General features: G+C 32.0%; 2 protein-coding genes and 1 long non-coding RNA gene across 4 annotated transcripts in view; 2 read left to right on the forward strand and 1 right to left on the reverse strand.

The window, feature by feature from the left end:
• Positions 1–23,341, reverse strand: part of LOC127698474 (monocarboxylate transporter 12-B-like) — a 267,985-nt gene that overhangs the window by 93,666 nt on the left and 150,978 nt on the right. The gene's annotated exons all lie outside the window — the stretch shown is intronic.
• On the forward strand, positions 1,561–3,535 carry LOC127698542 (uncharacterized). Its single transcript, XR_007980880.1, has 2 exons — positions 1,561–1,817; positions 2,374–3,535. It is a non-coding gene; the product is annotated as an uncharacterized LOC127698542 (long non-coding RNA).
• LOC127698509 (actophorin-like) lies at positions 13,154–19,966 on the forward strand. 2 transcript variants are annotated; one of them, XM_052202021.1, is made up of 4 exons: positions 13,154–13,229; positions 15,935–16,070; positions 18,313–18,442; positions 19,420–19,966. In XM_052202021.1, exons 1-4 carry the CDS (start codon positions 13,227–13,229, stop codon positions 19,580–19,582), a joined length of 432 nt encoding a protein of 143 aa, XP_052057981.1. In that variant the 5' UTR covers positions 13,154–13,226; the 3' UTR covers positions 19,583–19,966. The 2 variants fall into 2 exon arrangements, with proteins under 2 accessions (XP_052057981.1, XP_052057980.1); XM_052202020.1 differs by lacking the exon at positions 13,154–13,229 and adding an exon at positions 14,810–15,047.

Here is a 23,341-nt window from a genome sequence, read left to right on the forward strand (position 1 = left end):
GGTATTTCAGCCAAAATGCTAAAATTTGCAAAACCTATAATTATTAGTCCTATTAAAACACTAATAGTTTTAAAACTTCAGTTTTTCCAGATAAGCTAAAGGTGGCCTAGGTTAGACCACTATTTTAAGAAAAACAATATGCTGGACAAAGGAAATTATCGCCCAGTCAGTGTGTTGCCAAGTATATCCAAAGTTTACGAACGTGCTATTTTTGATCAACTAGCTGAGTTTTTTCAAAAACATTTTAACCCCCTGTTATCTGCATTTAGATCAGGATATGGGTGTCAAACTGCCCTCCTTAAAGTAATTGAGGATTGGAAGAAGGCACTGGACGATAACAAATTTGTTGCAGCAATATTGATGGACTTATCAATCAAAGGCATTCGACTGTTTGCCGCATGAATTATTATTATTAAAAATGAAAACTTATGGTTTATCAAATAGTTTTATAGATTTATTACAGAGCTACTTACAAAACAGAAAACAATGTGTAAAGATTAATAATATTTGTAGTAATTTTGAAATTATATTCAAAGGTGTTCCGCAAGGTTCCATGCTTTCACCTGGCATTTTTGTAGTGAGAAAAACCATTTAAGATGGAAAAAATCCAAGAGAGAGCCTTGAGATTTGTTTATGAGGATTATGATAGCTCATATGAAGATCTTTTACACAAGTTCAAACTTCCACCTCTTAAAGTCAGAAGATTAAGAGCAATAGCTATAGAAACTTTTAAAATTATACACAAAAAGAGTCCATCTTATTTACACGGCGATTTGATTAATATAAAAAATCACAAATATTCCTTCAGATATAAAAATACAGTTGAACAGCCCCAGGTGAGAACAACAAGCTATGGCATCAATTCTTTTAGATACACAGCTGCAAAGTTATGGAATGAACTACCCCAGAGTTTTAGAGATGAAAACAATTTTAACCAACTTTCTAAACTTATTGTTACCTGGAATGGTAGTTCATGCCAATGCAATGCCTGCAAATAATTAATGCTTTAATTTTTAGTGCTTTTTTAAAGGCAGTGCTTTAATGCCTTTCTGGTTGCCGGGTTAATCTTTCATTCCGCGATATCCAACTTATCTACGTGGGGGTTCATTAGGCTCCAAGTAGATCCGGAAATGTTGAATTTTCTCCTCTTCTTATTGTGATATAAAATGTTTTTTGTTTCATTTCATTTACATTGGGAAATAGAGAAACGATCATTGTGTTTTGTTAGTTTTAAAAACTTTTGATATATTTGTATTTTGCATTATAAGCAGTCAACCGATTGACAAACTAGAATTATTTGAATTCCGTGTGGAAAGAGGTCGGGTTAATTTCGAGTGTTATCTGCAATCTAGATGTTAATAAATCATTTCAGTCGTTGATATAATAATTAAAGGTCGACTGAACATGAATTATATTATACAATTTAAAGCGCATTTCTGTTTATGCACGTCAACCCGTCTAACGTTATTGTTATTTCGCAGTTATATAAAGTAGCAAATTATCGTTCCTGAAAAGGTGGCGCCGTTGTAACCGATCCTGTTCCTCAACTTCCGTTTTCTGCACTGTGCAACTATTACAGTTACATTTTTAACTAACGATGCCAAGTACTTGTTTTCGTGTACCTGGATGTCATTTAAGAGGAGGACATGCATTTCCAAATGACTTAAAAAGAAGGAAAAGTTGGATCAACGCCATGGCCCATACGCAGATTGGACGAGAACACGATGAAATCGTGGAGTCCATCTGAGCATCTCAATCAGCTGTTGTTTGCAAGGCACATTTTATTGAAAAAGACTACGTGCAGGAAACTATTCATGGTAAAACTCTATTTTCTTTTTGAAATATATAGTTATATATGTAATCGCCATGCGAATAAACCAAAGTCTGTTTACAACCGCAATTATCGTTTTAGAATAAAAGGGGGTGGTTAATTCAAGACGTCATAATTTTTTGGATTACGATTCATTGTGATCTGTTTGAGATTTTTTGGTGATTGCTACAATTATAATGATTTCTTACAAGAGGTATATCATACTGAGAATTATTTTAGCAGTAATTATGCTAATGTAGTAATGCCTCATAGACTTTCTTGAAAAATATCAATGACAATGTTAACAGGAACAAAACAATGACATGCTCTCATCTATATTATGGTTATTTAGGTACAAACAGTGCACGTTTGTTGCATAAGTCTCTCATTGTTTGTCCTTTGGATTTACATAACATACATTGAATCAGGCAAACATAGTTTTATCCAGATTGTAATGAATAAATCTACATTTAGTTAATATTTTGCCAGGTAGTACAAAGTATACATTGCTAATGGAAGTTCATTTAATTATCAAAAAACTAATGTTTTATAACCTTTTTCAGGGCGCAAACCCACCATACAGAGACTTAAGTCTACTGCCATTCCCAGCCTATTTTCCTGGATTAAGCAAGAGACTGAATCGTCCGCAAAAAGAAAAATCAGGGCAGTTTCCTGTGAAAACAAAAGAACTAAACTTGATGAATATTGTAGTAGAAATCTAGAGGAAAGTTTTGATTGTAAAGTTGGTTTTCCTGAAGAAGTCATTCATACTGCAGAAAGGATTTATGACTGTCCACCCCCAACTGCCGAGCTAATTTTGAGCTTCACAGATGGAATTACGCAAACACCATCAATGCCTATGTTTTCAGCAGAGAATTTTGGAATGAAGACATGTGACACAGCCATGCATTTTTATACCGGTTTAGAGTTGTATACTAAATTTTTATTTGTTTTGACCACACTTGGTCCAGCAGCACATTGTTTGAGATACATATATTTTCAAATTGATAGGGTGTCAGTTTTTTTATGACTTTGATGAAATTGAGGCATTATACAACCAACTTTGAACTGTCTAGATTGAATCTAGTGTTAAGAATATTGTGTATACATGGATTGTTTTTATGTCTAAACAGTGGCGTGAGGCTAACACTTGGCCATCTAGTGGTTTAGTCAGGTATTTTTCGCCATCCAACTTCAAATTAAAGTTTCCTACAACTTGGATTATTATTGACAGCACAGAATATCCCGTGATAAAACCTAAAGCTCTTAGAGCTCAGGCAACCTTTACACATATAAAATCAGAAACACTGAAAATACTTGTATGTTCGACACCTGGTGGTTTAGTCAACTGTGTCTCTAATGCATATGTTGGTTGTACCAGTGACTGTGAAATAGTTGAAAGATGTAGAATAGTTCAATTATGTGATCCAGTTGACAGTGTGATGGCAGACAAAGGTTTAAATGTGCAAGATTTGTTTGCTAACTTTTTTCAAAAAAAGAAACAGAATTAGTTCCAAAACTCTTGTACAGGGTAGAAAAGTCTCCAATTAACACGTGCACATAGAGCGAATTATTGGACTTGGCAAAACATACAAAATTCTAATAAATCCTATGAATGGAACTGAAACAAAACTTTCATCTGAAATAACATTAGTTGTTTTATGTTGTGTAATTTTAGAACTTGTATTGTGCCAAAGGATGCATAAATAAAAGTGACGCTATGAATTTTGTTCTGATATATATATATTTACAATTACATGCACATATAAATTGTAATGCATATAAAAATAAGGAGATGTGGTATGATATTCAGTGAGTTTATCGAACTAAAGTGCATAAGAAATGGGTTTAAGCAGTTACAGGTGTTACTGTCACCGTACAATCTCCAACAATGAGAAAAACTCGTACCGTGTAAAAAATTTCAGATATCTTACAACTAAGTTTTGTTGTCTCACCTTGACTTTGGTGAATTGTTCATATCTGTTGATGTAAATATAAAAAAGAAGATGTAGTATGATTGCCAATGAGACAACTCTCCACAAGAGACCAAATGACACAGAAATTAACAGCTATAGGTCACAGTACGGCCTTCAACAATGAGCAAAGCCCATACTGCACAGTCAGCTATAAAAGACCCCGAAATGACAATGTAAAACAATTCAAACAAGAAAACTAACAGCCTAATTTATGTACAAAAGATGAACGAATAACAAATATGCCACACATAAACAAACGACAACCACTGAATTACAGGCTCCTGATATACATGACTTGGGACAGGCACATACATGTACAGACGGAATGTGGCGGGGTTAAACATGTTAGCGGGATCCCAACCCTCCCCCTAACCTGGGACAGTGGTGTAACAGTACAATATAAGAACGACCTATAAAAATCAGTTGAAAGAGGCTTAACTCATCAGATGGATAAATACAAATACAAGTGGACGTGGCCGGGTAGTTGTACATCCAAACAACAAAAAGACACTAAGTACAGATCTGAGAGTACTCGCAGTAACTGACAGCTAGTTCAAAGCCACTAACAACTGATAAAAAAAATCTTGCATCTAAGACTAAATTATCAATCCGTAAGCTCCCTTTAGAATTTTATTAATTTTAGATTTTACATTTCTGAGTTATGGGGTTTTATTCATTAAAAAAGGGGGGATTTTCCAGTTTTTGGACAACAACTCAAAAATGCTTTAAGCAGTTCGCATGAAACTTTGGTGAATTATTTATAGCTATTGACGTAATCTCCCTATTGATTTTCATAAATTTCAAATATGAAATTGAGAAGAAATTGAACTTTATTTGTTTAAAGTCTGACAACAGATTTATTAAGTATTGCACAACAGCACAGTGTATTGCACAATAGCAAGAAATCTTTAATTGAATATAAATTCAATTCATACAACCGATTTCAAGTTCTTTGACTACATTTATTCAGAAACTATAATATGTCAAATATTTAATTACAATCCAAATTCAGACCTGTATCAAGCTTGAATATTGTATTCATTTTTGCCCCAACTGTTCAGGGTTGGACCTCTGTGGGTGTATCCAGCTGCGCTCAGCGAATCAGTTTATTTCTTAATTAAGAACTCCTTTTTTCATTCATAAATTACTTTATAGTTTCTAAAAAAAGTATTGTCATTGAAAGAGTTGACATGTTGCAATGTACATTTATTCTACATAGTTCTATGGTACCAAATCAAAAGTTTATATAAAAGAAAGAAGTCAAAGGTTTCCCATCATAGTTTAGTTACATACATTTTTTTGGTACCTGAGGTCGTTAAATATAGATCATTATATAAATAAGGAGATGTGTTATGATTGCCAATGAAACAACTATCATCCATACTTACCAGTAACAAACCACATTTGCAAAGTTGAATAAAATACAGTTGATAACATTTACTTATTACTAAAAAGAAAATGCCTAGCTATTTTAAACAGTATTTGACTATAAACATAGATAAAAAAGGTACAAACTGGACATAATGCACTAGTTCATAAACAAGTGAGAACAATCGCCTTCATATAGCATGTATAGTGCCCAGAATAAGACATTCATAAAACTTGTTCAATATCATTAGAGAACTCTAAATCTTAAATACTGAAAGCCACCTCTGATAACTACACTGTACTATACAAGATAATGATATAACTGGACTAAAAATACACACAACCTGTAATTAACTGCCTTTACAGCGCTTTCACGCTTTGATTTCTGCTTAATGTGCTTTAATTGCTTATGTGTTTTAAAGTGCTTTATATGTTATTAATATTGAGTTGCCTATGGTACTTTTATTATTTCTGCATGGTATAACATATTTAACTTCTTCATGTTATTTATATTGTATATGTATGCTTCAATGTAATTTTTGCTGTTTGTAGCTCTTGTGTGTCTAGCATGCTTGCTTTGTTTTAAACGTGCGTGTTTGAGATGTTTTGTTTGTAATAAGACGATATAAAAGCTCAATAGAGCTTATGTTTTCTGTATAATGATCTCCTCTATAAATAAAGCTTTTGAACTTGAACAACTTTTACCGCTAAATGTATCTCTGTAACGTATGTAACGTCGTCTGTATTTTGATAATAAGTTTTGTTTATAATGCAACATGCAGTAAGTGTCCCGCTTATACAGTTGATATTTTTGATAACCGTTGAATTTTCTCTTCCTATCATAATCCTTGTTCTTGAAATTACTTGGAAATTCTAGGCATCCAGCCTAATTGTGGATATTTTAACAATGGAAGTCAATTGAACTTCAAACACGCCTCATTGATTCAATTGGGACGATTTTATAAAAAGAAAACAACACCTATACACGAGGACACCTATAATCTTAGAATCATAATAAAGAAGACAAAGTTGACCAATGAACAGATCCTATCATAAATAAGATTATTGCCGTGTTCAGATGTCCTATTGCACACATTGAAGGACGAGATAACGATATTTTGTTTTTGAGTAAATCTGATTCAGATGAGAAAAAGAGTTGCATTACAAAACAAATAATTTTCATCCAGTTATATTCATTTGCTGTCAGTCATTTCAAACACACTCTACCAAATGGCAATATGCCCTCTTAAGAGGTGATACTGAACCTGTTTGAACCTGATACAACTCCTTTTGGTGTTCATTCAAGCGCCAACGTTTAGTTTCCCATAATCATTTCGGGGTATCGAACATTGTCTACTACACAAAATATTTATTTCTGTTTTATTTTTTAAACAATGCAACGACCTTGTTTAGTTTTCCTTAAGAAAAATATCAAATGTTCGTGTCTTCGCAAATTATTATTAACTTATTTGCGAATAAAATATCCCTGATTAGGAGAGGAAAACCGCTATTTACGAAGTTAATGAAACCAGGTCTAATGTGCAATTAAAGAGACATGTATTGTCTAAATGAGCATCTGGTACAGAACAATTGGTACCGTTATTAAATCTACTTGTCGGGATATGTTTTTAACAATTAAGATATAATTCTGACTTCTCTTTTTCTAGACCAATATATAGCGTTTAAAAAACAGAAGGAAGAACCAGACACATACTGTCATTCCCTTAACCAAAATGTGCAAGGTGTTGACCCTTCTAGAATTTCAACAGTGACTAATGAGCTATAAAAACTACATACAAGCTAGTATTGGTTAGATTTGATATCAAGTTAGTGTCTCTTTCATTTACCCCATATAACTCTTTAAACACATAATTCATAATTCTTGCTTTGCGTTGCTATCTCATATGCATAAGCCCAAACCTCAATTCCTAATTAACACATGTCTGCAGTTTGTAATAAACTTAGTACGACGAGAAGTATACTTATCTATACAAAAACTAAGAACTAAACTATTATTTATTCAAGAATATGAAAATATGTAATGGCAACTGGGAACTTCTACGACTGTACAGAAAAAAAAACAATAATGTACAATGTTCTACCTCCATATGAAAAGGGAGATAACTCTAGCTTAATCTATAAACTTGAAATATAGCGTTTCATCTACAAAAGGCTCATCAGTAACACTCAAATAAAAGTAGTTAAAAAGTCCAAATAAAGTACGAGAATGAAGAGCATTAAGGACCAAATAATTCCGAAAGGTTTTGCCAAATACATGTATTCTACAGGTAATCTATCCTTTTGGTGGAACATCCTTAGTATTTCGAAAATTCAAAGTTTTGTAAACAGATAATCTATTACTATAACCATATCAATGATAATTCATGTGAACACAGAAGTCCTCGAATCAAAAATTTAAAAAGGCCTAATAAAGCAAGAAGTTGGAGAGCATTGAGGAACTAAAATTCCAAAATGTTTTGCAAAATAAATCTAAGGTAAGTTATATATATAGCACGCCTTTAACGAATTAACATATTTAATTCACGAAAAGCGTAGCTTTGAGTGGATTAAATATGAGCTGCGTCGGATAGAAATCGACCTTATGCAAATAAATATCAAACATTTTCTGCTAACATATTTCCGGTTGAAAAAAATCTCTATGCAAAGTCTGCAACTGTTTGAAAATTGAGTTGATATAGAACCCTGCAAACCAGACCAAAATTCATCTTTTATTTCGTATTTGAATGTTCCGAACTCAATCAAAGTTTTATACGTGTAAATGTATACGTGGACTTGATTAAGACTCATATACTTTGCTAGATCCAAGGTTTACATGTACTTTATTTAGATCGTTGTGGTTGCTTTTAAAGCATTTTCATCATATAGAACAGCAACAAGTTTCCCTTACTGTAGATAGAATCAACCATCACCACATCAAATCTGACAAATCACTAGATGATGTTCAAGTATTCCTACCTATACCAAACATTGCTAATGTTGAGTCACTTTCTTAGGATGTATGTGCTGCAGGCAAGCATTGACTGATAACATGATAAAAATGATTACATATATCATGAACAGGTATAAAGCGTTATACATATTGGTACCGGGTACAGTTCCTATTTCAAACCAATGATCTTCTGTGTTTTTCAGGCAAGAAAAAAAGTGGATATAAAGGACTATTGAATTTTCGTATCACGTGATTTCACTATAACCCTTCCTGTACAGCGCGACTTCCAAACTGTATATCGAAACGGAGACCGTGCAAAATTATACGCATATCTGCCTTTTTAAGGACACGGTAAAGATCGATTCAGTCAATAATTTTTTTTTTTAGGGGAGACTTAAAAAAGATAACCTTAGAAGGGAGCGATCTTGCGAGACCGTGGTTATCAGGTTTTATGCATATTGATACTGGAAAACATCAGCTGAGAGTCACAACCACTAGCTTTTTGTCATATGTGTGCGGCAAACGATTTCAAATGGGCTTCATATTTTGTCGAGCAACTAATTTTAAAACCTGATATTCTGAACTTACACCAAGTGTCTTCCAAGATCGTACCCACGATAGGAAAAAATAAGTTCAGCGATGTTTCAGTTTCGTGCGAAAAAAATCGTTAGTGGTTGTCTTTCTTCGTTTGTTTTCCCTCGTTATTTGGTGAATTTGATTTCGATTGAAGATCGTTGATAAAATCTGCTTGATTCATTCACAACTTGTATAGACTCGGGACGATTCAGAGCTTGACATATCAAATCCAATTTTGAAGACTGCATATGTTACCTTCTAGATGTCGTTTGGCTATTGTGTTGTTGGGTTTCTATCTTATATCAATCTTTAAAGAATAATAAAGCAAGTGGTTCAGATTGTATTACAAATGAAATGTTGCAAATATCTTGTAATATGAATATTGATGTTTATGTAAATTTTTTAAATAAATCATATTCTTAAGTCTGGTATTTACCCAACTTTATGGACAGAAAATTTTATTAAGCCCATTTTTAAGAGTGGGTGTTTTAATGATCCATCTAATTATCGAGGTATAGCCCTTTCAAATTGTTTAGGAATTTTTTTTCTTAAAGTTCTATATAGCAGATTTGAAAAATATCTTGAAGGAAATCAAATTATTTGTCGTGAGCAAATTGGATTCAGAAAGGGAAGTCGAACAAGTGATCATGTTTTAACTCTTAAAACTATAATTGATAAAGCATTTAAATCATCAAAAAAGATATATGCATGTTTCATAGATTTCAGGAAGGCATTTGATACTATTAACAGAGAGGCTCTCTTTTACAAATTGTCTTATTACAACATAGATGGTCCCTTTTTCTGTATAATGAGAGATATGTATAAAATGGTTTTGTACTCCGTGAAGATCTCTGAAGGTGTCACTGATTTTTTTAATGCCACAGTTGGGGTAAAACAAGGGTGTATTTTAAGCCCCACATTATTTTCTTTATATATTAATGATTTACCCCCTATTTCTGACTCCACATGTGAACCACCCAAGTTAAATGATAATGACATTTCATTTCTGTTATATGCTGATGATTTAGTTCTTATTTCTGAAACTGCTAATGGCCTACAAAAATGCCTTGATAAGCTAAGTTTATATTGCACTATTTGGGATTTAACAGTAAATCTTGACAAATCCAAAGTTATGATTTTTAACAAATCTGGTAAAAAAATTACAAAAGACAAGTTTGTTTTTAATGATAATGTTTTGGAACACTGTACAGAATATAAATATTTGGGTATACTGTGTAAACCCTCTGGTAGTTTTACTGAGGCAGTGAGACTTCTTTGTAAAAAAGCCTCAAAAGCTATATTTTGTATTAGAAAAACTGTTATTTTCTGAAGACATTAATGTTTTACCTCACCTCAAGCTTTTTGATGCTTGTGTTAAACCTATACTTCTTTATTGTAGTGTAGTTTGGTCTATGTATATATTAAAGATATTACAAATCTAGAGTCAAAATATTGGTCATTGGCTACCATTAAAATTCAGATTACATTTGCAAAAAACTTTAATTGGAGTGAATATAAATATTTGGGTATACTGTGTAAACCCTCTGGTAGTTTTACTGAGGCAGTGAGACATCTTTGTAAAAAAGCCTCAAAAGCTATATTTTGTATTAAAAAACTGTTATTTTCTGAAGACATTAATGTTTTACCTCACCTCAAGCTTTTTGATGCTTGTGTTAAACCTATACTTCTTTATTGTAGTGAAGTTTGGTCTCTATATATATATTAAAGATATTACAAATCTAGAGTCAAAATATTGGTCATTGGCTACCATTAAAATTCAGATTAAATTTGCAAAAACTTTAATTGCAGTAAACAAAACAGCTGTCAATTTAGCAATTTAGCTTGGTATTTATCCAGTTTTTTATAGAAGCTTTAAAACTGTCAATTGGCTTCTGGTTGTATGTGATAAAATCTGGTAATAATTGTTTACTTAAAGATGTATATAGTTCAAACCTGCAATTAACCAATGGATTTGCAAAAAAGATTGAACAGTTACTTGCTACATTCAATTTTTCACATGTTTGGGAAAATCATGATACTATTTCAAAAAGGCGTTTATTATATGCACTTCATACCAAACTTAATGATAGATATCTAAATTATTGGAAAGAAAATATTTTTTGTGATGATAAATCATTGCACGGTAAAAAGCTCAGAACATATAGACAGCTAAAAGAAAATTACAAATTTGAAACCTATTTATTGTTAAATATTGATAGAAAAGTAATAGGACATTTTGCCAAAATTCGCATAAGTAATAGTGTTCTTAAAATTGAACAAGGTCGACACACTAAAACTCCTGTAGAAGAAAGAATTTGTCCCTTGTGTCTTTTAGAAGTAGAAGACGAATTTCATTTCACCATAAAATGTACAAATCTAAATACAATTAGAGAACAATTATTTTCCAAAGTAAGTGAAATAGTTCCCTCTTTTTTAAGTATGACTGATGAAGCAAGATTTGAATTTTTGTATACGTGCGGTGAGACTGATATAATTAGAATTATTGTAAAATTCATAAGCGACATGAACAATTCTAGAAATGCTTTATTGAGTACTAAATAACTTTGTGGTACCACCTCCTCAGCAGAGATTATATACATTTATTATTGTAACAATATTTTCTTTTAACAATGGAGGGGATATACAAATATGTATATACAATGTTTATAAATGTGGTCAGATATATGTTTATAGATATAGGAAGATGTGGTATGAGTGCCAATGAGACAACTCTCCATCCAAGTTACAATTTATAAAAGTAAACCATTATAGGTCAAGGTACGGCCTTCAATACGGAGCATTGGCTCACACCGAACATCAAGCTATAAAGGGCCCCAAAAAATTACTAGTGTAAAACCATTCAAACGGAAAAACCAACGGTCTAATCTATATAAAAACGAGAAACGAGAAACACGTATGAACTACATAAACAGACGACAAGATATATGTTTGTATGTTTATGTATATGTCTTGGTAACAATCCTATAATTTTGGATTTTAAACCAATAAAATATCTTATCTTATATCAATCGTACCAGTAATAGAAGAAATGCGTGTCGTGTCTTCGAATGTTTCTGTGCAATCATTTATTGAATTACTTGTCAAAGCAGAAACATGAATTGAAGACATAACCTGCAAAACAAATAACTAATTCGAAATTAAAAGAACTATTCATCGAAGCAAATACATGATATTAATACGATTACATCTAAACGAATTAGCTTTGAACGAGACTAAGCTTATCTTACAGAGAATATTACATAGATATGCTATGAAAAAGATCATTACATATACATATGTATTTCTTTTTAATGTTTTCTAGGTAGGGAATGTAGTTCTATCACAAAATGTAAATGAACATCACCAATGCCTAGAAAGCTTTTCAGTAAAGCTATACTTGTGTAAATTACTACAAGAAGATCAATATATTTGATGAGATGATTACTGCTTACTGGAATGTCACTACTCCTTTTCTGTATTTGGTATGGTGTAAGGTTGATTAACTGTATACCGCCATCTTAAATTGTAAAATAGCAGTTCCCAATTTTCAGACAGAATGGCAATTTATTGTTAAGAGTATTTATTCAAATAAAGAGTGTTAAGTGATTTATTGCAGTATAAAAACTGTTTTTACAAATACCGAATATTTGTTTTGTTCGATTCAATTTTTCAACTTTACCATAGCTCTTATAGTTATTTTTTTTTTAAGAATCGGTGACACATTTATTCTTTATATTTTCTAAAAGCATATTATAAAACCTATCCTTACATATTTTATTTCAAAGTTGTATCTCATAGTATTCTTTCTTTTCACAAAAAGTGTTTTTTTTTCATTAATAATCTGTGCAAACATGAGCATTATTGCACAACTTGTAGCTTGAAAAAGAAAATAGTGACCCATGATTTTTATTATATTTAAAAAAAAAAACAGTGGTTGTCGTTGGTTCATGTCTGTCATATTTATTATTCGTAAATTGTTTTGTTATATCAATTTGGTCTGTTAGTTTTCTCAATTAAATTGTTTTATTTTTTACATGTCGAGGCCTTTTATAGCCGACTATACGGTATGGGATTTTATCACTTATGAAGGCCGTACGGTTGCCTATAATTGCTTACATCCACTTCATTTCAACTTTGGTCGATAGTTGTCTCATTGGCAGTCTTACCAGATTTTCTAATTGTTATAAAATCTACATTTTGGCAAAGAAAATTCAATCCGAGGAATTATAAAGTGATGATCCACCATAAATTTGTCTAGATATTATATACGTGAGTTTCTTTGAAGGAACAAGGTCAAACATATATAATGAAACATAAAGAAGACAATAAAGACCAACCCACATCCAAACACTTATCATATCATTGATTCTGAATTATTACCAAATGTTAAACATCTTTCATGTAACTAATTGATAACATTTGGTAATGACGATGGTCAAATGACCGTAATTATCCTGTATTATTGCATTTCAGTGACGCTCCTCGTTCAGTATAAAAAAAAAGTTTTTCAATGTAAAGGATCTTCGTATTGTAACATTCCAGGAAAATGGTAAGTTTAATGTTCTACATTTTATGTTTGTAGATAACTATGGTCTAGGAATTAATAGCAACCGGAATAACTCTGTTCCAGTTTTGGAATTTTGCTTTTGTTATCTGACGAAATTGTAAAACCAACCGACTTCAGTGCTAACCTACGATGGTTGCACAGAAAACACGCACAAACTCTTCATCAAAAGTACATTTGCAGTTGTACACTGTACTAGTTTGTTAACAGAAGCATTTCGGATATGTTGATTTTTTTCTGGTATTAGTTTTAAGAAATATGTATATATCTGAATAGTGTCTATTGTCTTTTGTATACCTATTGCAGGTTTGTTCAGAACATCGAGAATTTTATGAAAAATAATCCAGGGTCAAATAAAAAAAACACAGATTGTGTGCCTTTTATTCTTTTTGCATTCTTCAAATCATAGTTTATCGCCTTATTGATTCCAGCAATTTCTTTTAAACCTTTATCAACACACTTGACAGTCTCAATGCCAACGCCTCTCCATCAGTTTTCAAATACGTTTGACCGTTTTAAGTTACCAATGGGTTGGACAACTACGTAACTCGACCTGGAAATAATTAAAAACATTAAGTTGGCGGAATTATTTATTAGTGCATATATGTAATATAACTACTTCTGATGGTCGAAATGTTTCAGTTGCCATACCCCAGCCATTAAGAACAATTTGAGTTTATTTCAAGAAAAGGAAGATGTAAGATTCGATTACATTATTTTATCAGTGTCTAACCGCATACCCATATAATAAAATTCTTAGAAAAGGTCAGTGACACAATAACCCATCAAAATGAATTAACGAAAATTGCCAATATAGAGGTCAACACATTACCTTTGAACAATGATAGAAACGCATCATTCCTTACATCAAACTTTTAATTTTCCCAAGTCTATTTAATGTAATAATATTTTATATCTGTATAGATGAATTAAGGGTTGACAAATCAAAATTATATCGAGTAACCGAGTTTTCATTAAATAACCCAAAAATTGTGTTGTGTAACTTTTCCTCAGTTCAATTTTGGAAGATATGAGATTTAGTTCGCCACATTCTTTATGTGTCTGTCCCAAGTCAGGAGCCTTTAATTCAGTGGTAGTTGTTTTTTTCATTTCTGTCTTATTTGTTTTTACAAATTGTATTGTATAAATCAGACCGTTAGTTTTTTCGTTTCAATCACGTTTTTCATGTCGGTGCCTTTTATAGCTGACTAATCAATATAAGGTTTTCTCATTGTTGAAGGCGTGACCTATAATTGTTTTTATCTTCGTCATTTGAACTCTAGTATATAGTTGTCTCATTGGCTACCATGATACATCTCTTTATTTCTATATAAAACCTTGAACCACTACATATTGTTCCACGTTGAACCACCAGTATGTAGCATTCTTTTTCTTAGATTTTCCTTAATCTAAAACTGTACTTGTTGTACATTATAATCATATAATTAAGTAAATTTACCATGTAGTTATAATCATAACCAAAATAACTACCACCTTGCCAAGAGTAATTATATTGTAATTGTATTAGACAATCATTCTGGTATTTCTTATAATATATAACATGTATGACGTATGAATACACACATGAAACAAGGAAAAAAATCTTTTGTGAGTCAGAAATTATCAAATGTACGATGCCTTGTTACTCAATAGTATTATAAATATCTCTAGTGGTGATATGTTTCTAATAAACTTTCAGACTTTGCTACGGAATGTAAACTATTTAGCAATAACGGATAAGTAACTTGTCTTATTAATATAATGGGAGATACTAGGTATATTAATCTTAATAACGCCGGACCTGTAAGTATAATTATTTACCCCTTTTCGTAAAAGTAAAAGTAATATCTAACATGTTAACATGGTTCTACTATTGTTTTACATAAAGACATCGATGTTTATTTATTTTATCTGTATGTTTTCTCTTACAACGGTTGTAATGGAGGCCAATTGTCTTCTGCTACGAGTGTTGCTATGTATATAGAATCTATAGATATTTTATCTGATACCGAAATTGATCTTCTGAATTGGCACTTACATGTTCTTCTAGCAATGCACAATTTATATATTTATATGTATAGAATACAAAAACTGGAAGTATGTAAAGTTTGTTATATCTTTTTTACAGCACAGTAAAAAAATTCTGATATATATTTTCCTCATCAATATGTATATTATATGAACGATTTTTTTAATAGATAGTCACTATCATTTGTAGGATTTATCAGGATAACTATTGTTACTGTACTGTTAATATTTAGTACAAATGTATATACTTCCCAGTTGATACGATATTCCAGGGCTTGTATTTTCTTTCATGATTTTCTTGATAGAGGGTTGCTGCTCACAAGGAAGCTAGTAAACCAAGAGTTTCAAGTAGTGAAGTTGAAACCATCCCTTCGTTAATTTTACGGACGCCATCACGAGTTGTTTGACCGTTATGGAATATCTGTTTCATAGATGTCGTAACTACAATCCCGTCCCTTTTTTCCGGTTTGTAGGTGTCATCCATATTTGTTCGGTAGTCTCGGGAATCAGGTAGTACTAAGACTGCTTTCGGGTGGTGTGGTGTGTTGGATAAGGTAGCATTATTAGCTTCTTTTCCTTTACTTTTTTGTCCATATGGTAACATATTTTAAAAAATTATTTGTTACATAATATTATTTTTGCTCCATGTTATTTCATTGCAGTCTTCTGGTGTTGCAGTTTGTGATGAGTGTGTAAGAGTATTTTTTGAAATAAAACGCGATCATAAGTGGCAATATGTGATTTACAAAATAACAGACGATTTAAAAAGTATTGTAGTGGAGGAAAGAGGAGGGAAACGTGAGTATTACAAACAATAGTAAAACGTTTTCTATGTTCGAGTTGGATAAAGCAATCGCTGGTACAGTTAATCATGTACGTCTTGGAATGTGTAAAATTGAAGCGTTAAGATGGAAAAAGCCAACTGACGTTGTCACGATAACAAGCGTAGTTTGCTGATAGAAAAGCTTGATTTTTGGGATGAGTGGTGCCCATGCCTAAACTATAAATAAGATTACGTATTTTTTCAGAATAGATGTTCTAGCTGTCAGCAATAAAAACCCATTAAAAACCGTTGAGACATATTTAAGACTTTTTTTAAAAGTTCTAATCATGGTTTTGAAAATGCTAATAATCATTAAATATAGTTTTTGACCTAATAAGTAAATATAACAATATTGAAATTTCATAAAACTGCATTGAAGTAACCTCCATTATTCGGGATACAATGTGATTAATTTAGACAAATAACCAACGGCTGTAGAAAGCCAAACTTTGAAAAGCCGCAAGAAAGTGAAGAGTGGTAGACAATGGCTTATAGGTACACAAATTCCATCGAAGTTTGACTATCGCCATCGTATGAATGCACAAATATCAATAAAAAAAATAATATTGTCAAAAATTTTAGTTAATAGATTATGGTTGAGAAAGCAAATGTTGATGTACAGGCAGAGTTTGTTTGATTTATCTATTTTGCAGAACCGTAATGTGATTTATCTTTTAGTACAACAAAATTAAGCAATCAAGCACTTGTCTGTAGTTTTGAATTATCTTATAGATCTGGTTTTGTTATTATTATCGGTAATTATCGATAATTACCCTAACCGTGACCATCTGTTGAGTTTTTTTTTGTAGAATGGGATAGCGTTTAAATTATTGATCGGTCAGTGATACGAAAAACAACAACGAAGAGAAATTATTAACTCATTTTTAAAGCATTCCTCTCTCATCTTGAGGTTTTGGCAGACATGGCACACATTTTCATAAATAAACAATTGTGTCTGACAAATAATCGAAGTGTTAGTTATGGTTTCTGGAGACTAGCCAGATACATACTGGATGTATATATTGTGACAATATTTTTACATTATACACATGGCGATGAACATAGTCATGTTGTGTGTTGGAAATATTTCAACAATTTTAATGAAGAATTCAATTAAATATACATTGTTATTGATCTGTTTTCTTTTCATCTTAAAATAGAAGATCATTAACGCTCTTCCTTAACATGAAGCATGAAACATTAAAGTATCGTCGTTTTGAACTACCATTTCAGAACAAAATGAAACTTTCTTTAAAGTTTTTTAACCAATTTTTAAGCTATAACGTTATTCTAAAGTATACATTGTGAGATTAAAGCTTGCAAAGTTACAAAAATATTTACATTTTTTATGTCTGTAAAGCTTTGATACTGCAGGACACGTTATCTAATGATTCACACCTTTGAATTCCACTAGAAGTATCTAGAAGTTCACGGCATTTAGAATTATGATATACAGATGGATATATAAAACGATCCTTATTTTTCCGATACATTTCAGCACTTCTGCAGTCTTTTTTAATTACGGTAATAACCCCATATTAAAAAGAACAAGTAAAATAGTCGCAAAGTTTAAATTAGCAAAACAGCTAAAACGAATTTGTTCAATCACCATAATCTAACATTTAAATAGTATTTTCTGACTAGAAACCTTTTAGTGGAAATGCAGACTATGATTAAATTATCCGCAATCTAATTGGAAGTAAACAGAATAATACAAACATGACATTTGCTCACAATGTATAGAAATAATTACAACAAAAATTATATAACATTCAGTTTAGTCTGATGATGGGTATAAGGTATGTGTTGTTACCATAATTCAACACTCTAGACAGAGTATCGGCATATATTAGTTCATTTTTATGCCCTGCGTATGATAGTATAGGGACATCATGTTTTCTGGTCCGTGTGTCCGTCTGTTCGTACGTCCCGTACCGGGTTAAAATATTTGGTAAAGGTATTTTAAAATGAACTTGTGGTCAATTCAACTTTCCATTAATGCTTATTTTGTTCTTGAATAGGCTATTCTCAGTTTCCAGTAGAGTTTATGATTGGTGTTTCGAAAACAGAGCTCAACATGACCGCTTGAGACAATAATGTGTTATGATGGCACGAAATTCTAAAAAAAAATCATATCAAAAACACAATATACAATAAAGTATATGTAATATAAGAATAGTCAGAAAACAATATTTTAAATGTTTTTGTTTATTTCAGATAAAACATATCAAGATTTCGTAAACAAATTAAAAGAAGCTGAAAAGAAAGGACAATGTCGATATGGATTGTTTGACGTCAAATTTTCATGTAATGATATTCATAGCGAAAAATTAGCATTCTTTCTTTGGTGAGTTTATTCAAAGTACACATCTTTAGAACACATATTGACAATATGGAATATAAATATTTTAATATACACTATTAATTTGCCGAAGAACATCCCATACTAACGCATTTGAATCATTTGCAAGAACATCTTTATATTTATACGTATACAATCACTCATGAACTCCATATATATCTTAGTTCGTCAGAAATCTGGTTAAACTCCATATCAATCAGATGTTAAGCTATCAGCTCTGCCTTTTGTATAGATTCCCATGTTCAACCTATTTGCCGGTAGCAGTCTATATAAGTTTCTATCAACAAGGAGAACGCCGTAATCTAAGGTTTCATTTCGCATGACCGAAAAGAAGTCACTGAATACTTTCAACGTTACTATTTTTAACCTGAACGTTCATGCCGAACATGAAATTTAGGATCTACACCTACTTACATGGGAAAAATATAAACATAATAAATATGTAGTCCTTGCCACTCTGCTACCGAATGATTAGATTTTGACATATGGGGCTATTCCAATGCAACTCATAATTTAAGAAATATCAAGCACATTGTTACAATGTGGGTTCAAATATACCTGCACTTTTCAGCCTTGCTTTCAGGTGTTTCTTGAACTGGTTTTTAGTATAAACAAAATTTATATATTTTGAGAAAATATATTAAAAGAAAAGGCTAGAAGACGATTTTTATATACCTCTGAAAATTTGATCCTTAGGTAAAAAAAATCAATAACATTCAGGAGAAACAGACAATCAAGTATAATTCACTACTGACCAACACAGAAACTTAGAAAAAGCAGGACTAACACTATGCAATCTATTTTTCAAGTATTCTGTCAGTTATATTCAAAGTGTATTAACTCTTGCACAGTAACATGAAGCTATGGTATTACAAATATATGTGTGCTTTTGAAAAACATAAACCATGGTGCCATTATTCTAACGTTACATTGACGTAAGTTGTATTTTATTATTATTTCAGGAGTCCAGATACAGCTACAACTAGACAAAAAATGGTTTATAGCACCAGTGCTAAAGCTTTAAAACAGAGATTAAATGGTCTTCATATTGTTATTCAGTGTAACGATGAGACTGATTTAGCTCTATCGCATGTTTTTGATAAATGTTCTGCTAAATATGTCTAAATGTAGTCAATCAATTGGTTATCTCTCATTAACTACTTCATAAACACAAAGAATTGAAGGTCCGGGGTCGTAGATTTTCAAGAGGATGCATTGTCGTGTACGAAGAATTTTGCAGCAAGAAACAACATAAATATCTATTCATGAATCAGTATACGTTTAATTATGTATTTATGAAATTGTGACACACTCTTTGGACAAAATAACTAATGATGAGAGTACCATAGTCGTTACTACGTCAACTACTTTGGATAGGACAACTGATGAATCAACACTCCAAATTATAAAAAAACAATTATAGACATAATTCTCACATGGAGAGTAAGTTAACCGTTGCAATCATTGGAGGTATTGTTTTGTTTAAATAGAATAAACAGTTAAAGTGTTTTTTTATATGCCATCATTATTTACGTGTTTTGCACCCTTTTTGTTTTCTTCGGATTCAAACAAAATCTTCTCAATTACAAGAACAAACAGCAACTTGCCCAATTCTTTAGTTACACGTACAAATAAATTGAGGATGTCCTGTTTACCAACAACACACATTTGATTTAACCCGGTGAACTAGCCATGAATGATACTATAACGAAAAAAAAAGTATAACAAAAATACCGAACTCCTAGGTAAATTTAAAACGACGAAGTCCATGAAAAACGGACAGAATCAAACGTTATCAACCAACGGAACGAGTAAAAAATAGCTGTCAAATTCCCGACTTGGCACAGGCATTTAGAAAGTAGAAGGTCTGCCTCTTATATTTATCATTTCTTAAATTTGACGAAAATTGATAACTAAGATCTCTATATAAGTTTTCTCATAGTCAACTTTCCTTTCTTCTGTACAGTAGTAACTTATCTTAATCCAAGTATAATGAGTTTACATATCTCAATACGTTACGCGCGAGTATGTTAACATTATACTGACTTCACAAACAGGATTTTGCTCTAAGTTAAATGTTCTTCATCACGAATGTGTTGACCGATTTGAAATGTATGTGTTTCATCTCAATAGCCACTGAACGTTTAGCAGGCAAATATCAATCAATCAATATCATCTCAATAGATATATTTTTTGCGATCTAAATTCTTAATCGACACCAGAATAACAATCTTGTCAGCACCTTTACCATCCGTTGGTGGTTCATGAGATTCTTTCAGGATATTTTTGGTTGGTATATTCCAAATGAATAACGAATTAGGTCATCGGTATTCTAATGTTGTCTCTTAAGATTAAAACGATTCTACGAAGTCTATTCAAAGAATACTTTTTCATACCCCAATAAGTAAAGGTCTTAAACAGATGTATCAGAAGTCCGATTTAATGCGGGAACTCTGTAAACACTGAAAGTCTTGTTTACACGGATAAGAATCGATTTTTGCAATGAGACGTTAATATTTTTTCTTTTTCAGTTTATCTGTAGTTGTGATGAGTAGTCTCCATTTTTCATTTGGACAACACTTCTCTAAACTACGCAATAAAATTATCCATGGCTACTAGCTATTAGATTAATGATTTGTATTGAAGACCTCGTCAACATTTCGATTGTATGATTCTGCACACGGCCTAGTTAAATATTAAACGGAAATGTCCTAGTTTCTTTTGTGAAATTTCTGTTTTATGTATTCTCTTTTTCCTTGATAAAGGTTTGCAGCTTTTAATGAAGTAAGTGAAACGTGGACTAATAATGATGCATCTGAGGTAATGTTTTCAACTGTTTTACAGACGCCATGCTTTGATTAACTATGACGGAATATCTGTGTCGTAGATGACCATGGATTTATTAGATTTGTCGTAGTCCACAACTCTGTCCTCCTTTTCTTGTTGATAACATCATAGAGTTCCACTTATCATAAGAGGGGAAAGTAATCGCTGCTCAACGAGAGCAACCGTCAATGAGACTGGTGTCTCTTATGGAGCAGGAACTGATTATCCTTCTTTAACACAGGAGTTCATCTCCGGTTTTTTTCCGGGTCTTTTATCTCATTCTAAGTTTCCTGTGAATCGTTTTGTGGACTTGTTTGCTTTTTTTCTTTTAGTCCGAAAAGGGCGAGTAGTTTCTACTACTCTAGCTGAATATGTAAGGCAGGCAAACAATTACAAAGAATATAAAATCAATACTGTATTTTCAATTTTAATGATTTTTTCTCTGATAACGGTTAACATACGAAAATTCGGAGAATGTTAGTAATAAGTGAGGATTTGTCTACAACTAATCAATGTGTACATTGCACATTCCTCATGCACCTAATGACGTAGTTGATTCTATATATACAGTTATATACGAATGCTGAATGCATAAATCACATCAGCAAATATGTTAGACAAATCACTTTCTTTCAAAATATATATTGCCCATTTCTACAAATGATAAGATATAGAGTTCATTTGTAATCTTTATTATATTTTATACTCGCAGCTACTCAACGACAACATTTAATAATACAGTTGCAGCAACCACCCTTTCCTTTATACGCCCAGATAAATGACAGACAAACGGACATCATATGATAAGTGTAATAGTACATAGACAATATTTTAAAAATAGTAAAATCAGAGATACCTCTTTGTACATGGCATGTGTGTGCAATACTGATTTATAATGATGCGATTGATTAGTCGACAGCAAATACACAGAAAAAAAATAAAACTGTTTTCTCACTATGAAATCTGTTCAGGGTGGAACCCTGGACCCTAAACCCGAATTAATTACTCGCATCTATCCTTGGGATCTGTTTACATTCTTGCATCTCATTATCATTTTTTCAAAAAACTATTTTTTTTCCGGCAATCCTTGGCTGGTCGGTAAAAACTCGGAATTTCTCATATTCAGTGTCGTCTTTTCAATTTCACTAGTATTCCGTGTGGAAGAGTAAATTTTCTCCTATATCATGGTCTCTCCCTATATAGATATAAAGTTTCTTGTTTCCCCCTTGCTCTATGTGATGCCGCATTTCTTTGCTAACAGTTGATTTCATTGCTTCTTCCATGATCTGGCATCTCTGAATTCGAATGACAGAAGAATAAAAATGAAAATAGCACTATAAATTGCATGCGTAGGAAGCGCTTTTCTGGATTTACTTTGATCAGAACCGCTCGACGCCGAATATTTAAAAGCAAAGGATGTATTAAAATCGAAACAGTTGAAAAGCTATATGTCACTATAACAACTTCACACATAGAATGCGAGACCATTATGTTCCCGGCTTTGCCCTAAATTAACTCTACCTTAAATTAGGAGAAAAGTTAATTTAAATTCGACCCGGCTTCCGATTGTCACACTTACTACTTCGGGTCGAACAATGATTAAAATAGCATGGCCTAAACGACGTATAAGTAAACACTTGAACTGTAATGAGATATATTATGAGTTTCACATAGCAGGATAAGTGGCACAATGCATACAAGAGGATACTTTATCGAATAATAAAACTTATTACCATAAATCTAAGAAGAACAATTCTTGTCCAAATTTAGGAGCCTTATAGCTTTGTGGTTGTCGATGGTTCATGTTTGTCATATTTGATTTTCGTAAATTGTTTTGTTGTTATAAATAAGGTTGTTGGTTTTTCTCGTTTGAATTGTTATACATTTTGCATGTTCGGGCCTTTTATAGCCGACTTTACGGTTTGGGTTTACCCCATTGTTGAAGGCCGTACTGTTGCCTATAATTGTTAACTTCTATGTCATTTGGTGTCTGGTGGATGGTTGTCTCATTGACAGTCATACCACATCTTACTTCTATGTTAATCCATATTCATTGTT

Source organism: Mytilus californianus, unplaced genomic scaffold (assembly GCF_021869535.1).
Source record: "Mytilus californianus isolate M0D057914Y unplaced genomic scaffold, xbMytCali1.0.p SCAF_4, whole genome shotgun sequence".
NCBI lineage: Eukaryota > Metazoa > Mollusca > Bivalvia > Mytilida > Mytilidae > Mytilus > Mytilus californianus.

What these genes read in the sequence shown, in the direction of transcription:
- LOC127698509 (XM_052202020.1), top strand. Translation starts at nt 15,006, where the DNA reads ATGGGAGATACTAGGTATATTAATCTTAATAACGCCGGACCT. An exon ending in GGAGGAAAGAGGAGGGAAAC is followed by an intron (nt 16,071 to 18,312) that starts GTGAGTATTACA and finishes TGTTTATTTCAG; the next exon opens with ATAAAACATATCAAGATTTC. An exon ending in AAATTAGCATTCTTTCTTTG is followed by an intron (nt 18,443 to 19,419) that starts GTGAGTTTATTC and finishes TTATTATTTCAG; the next exon opens with GAGTCCAGATACAGCTACAA.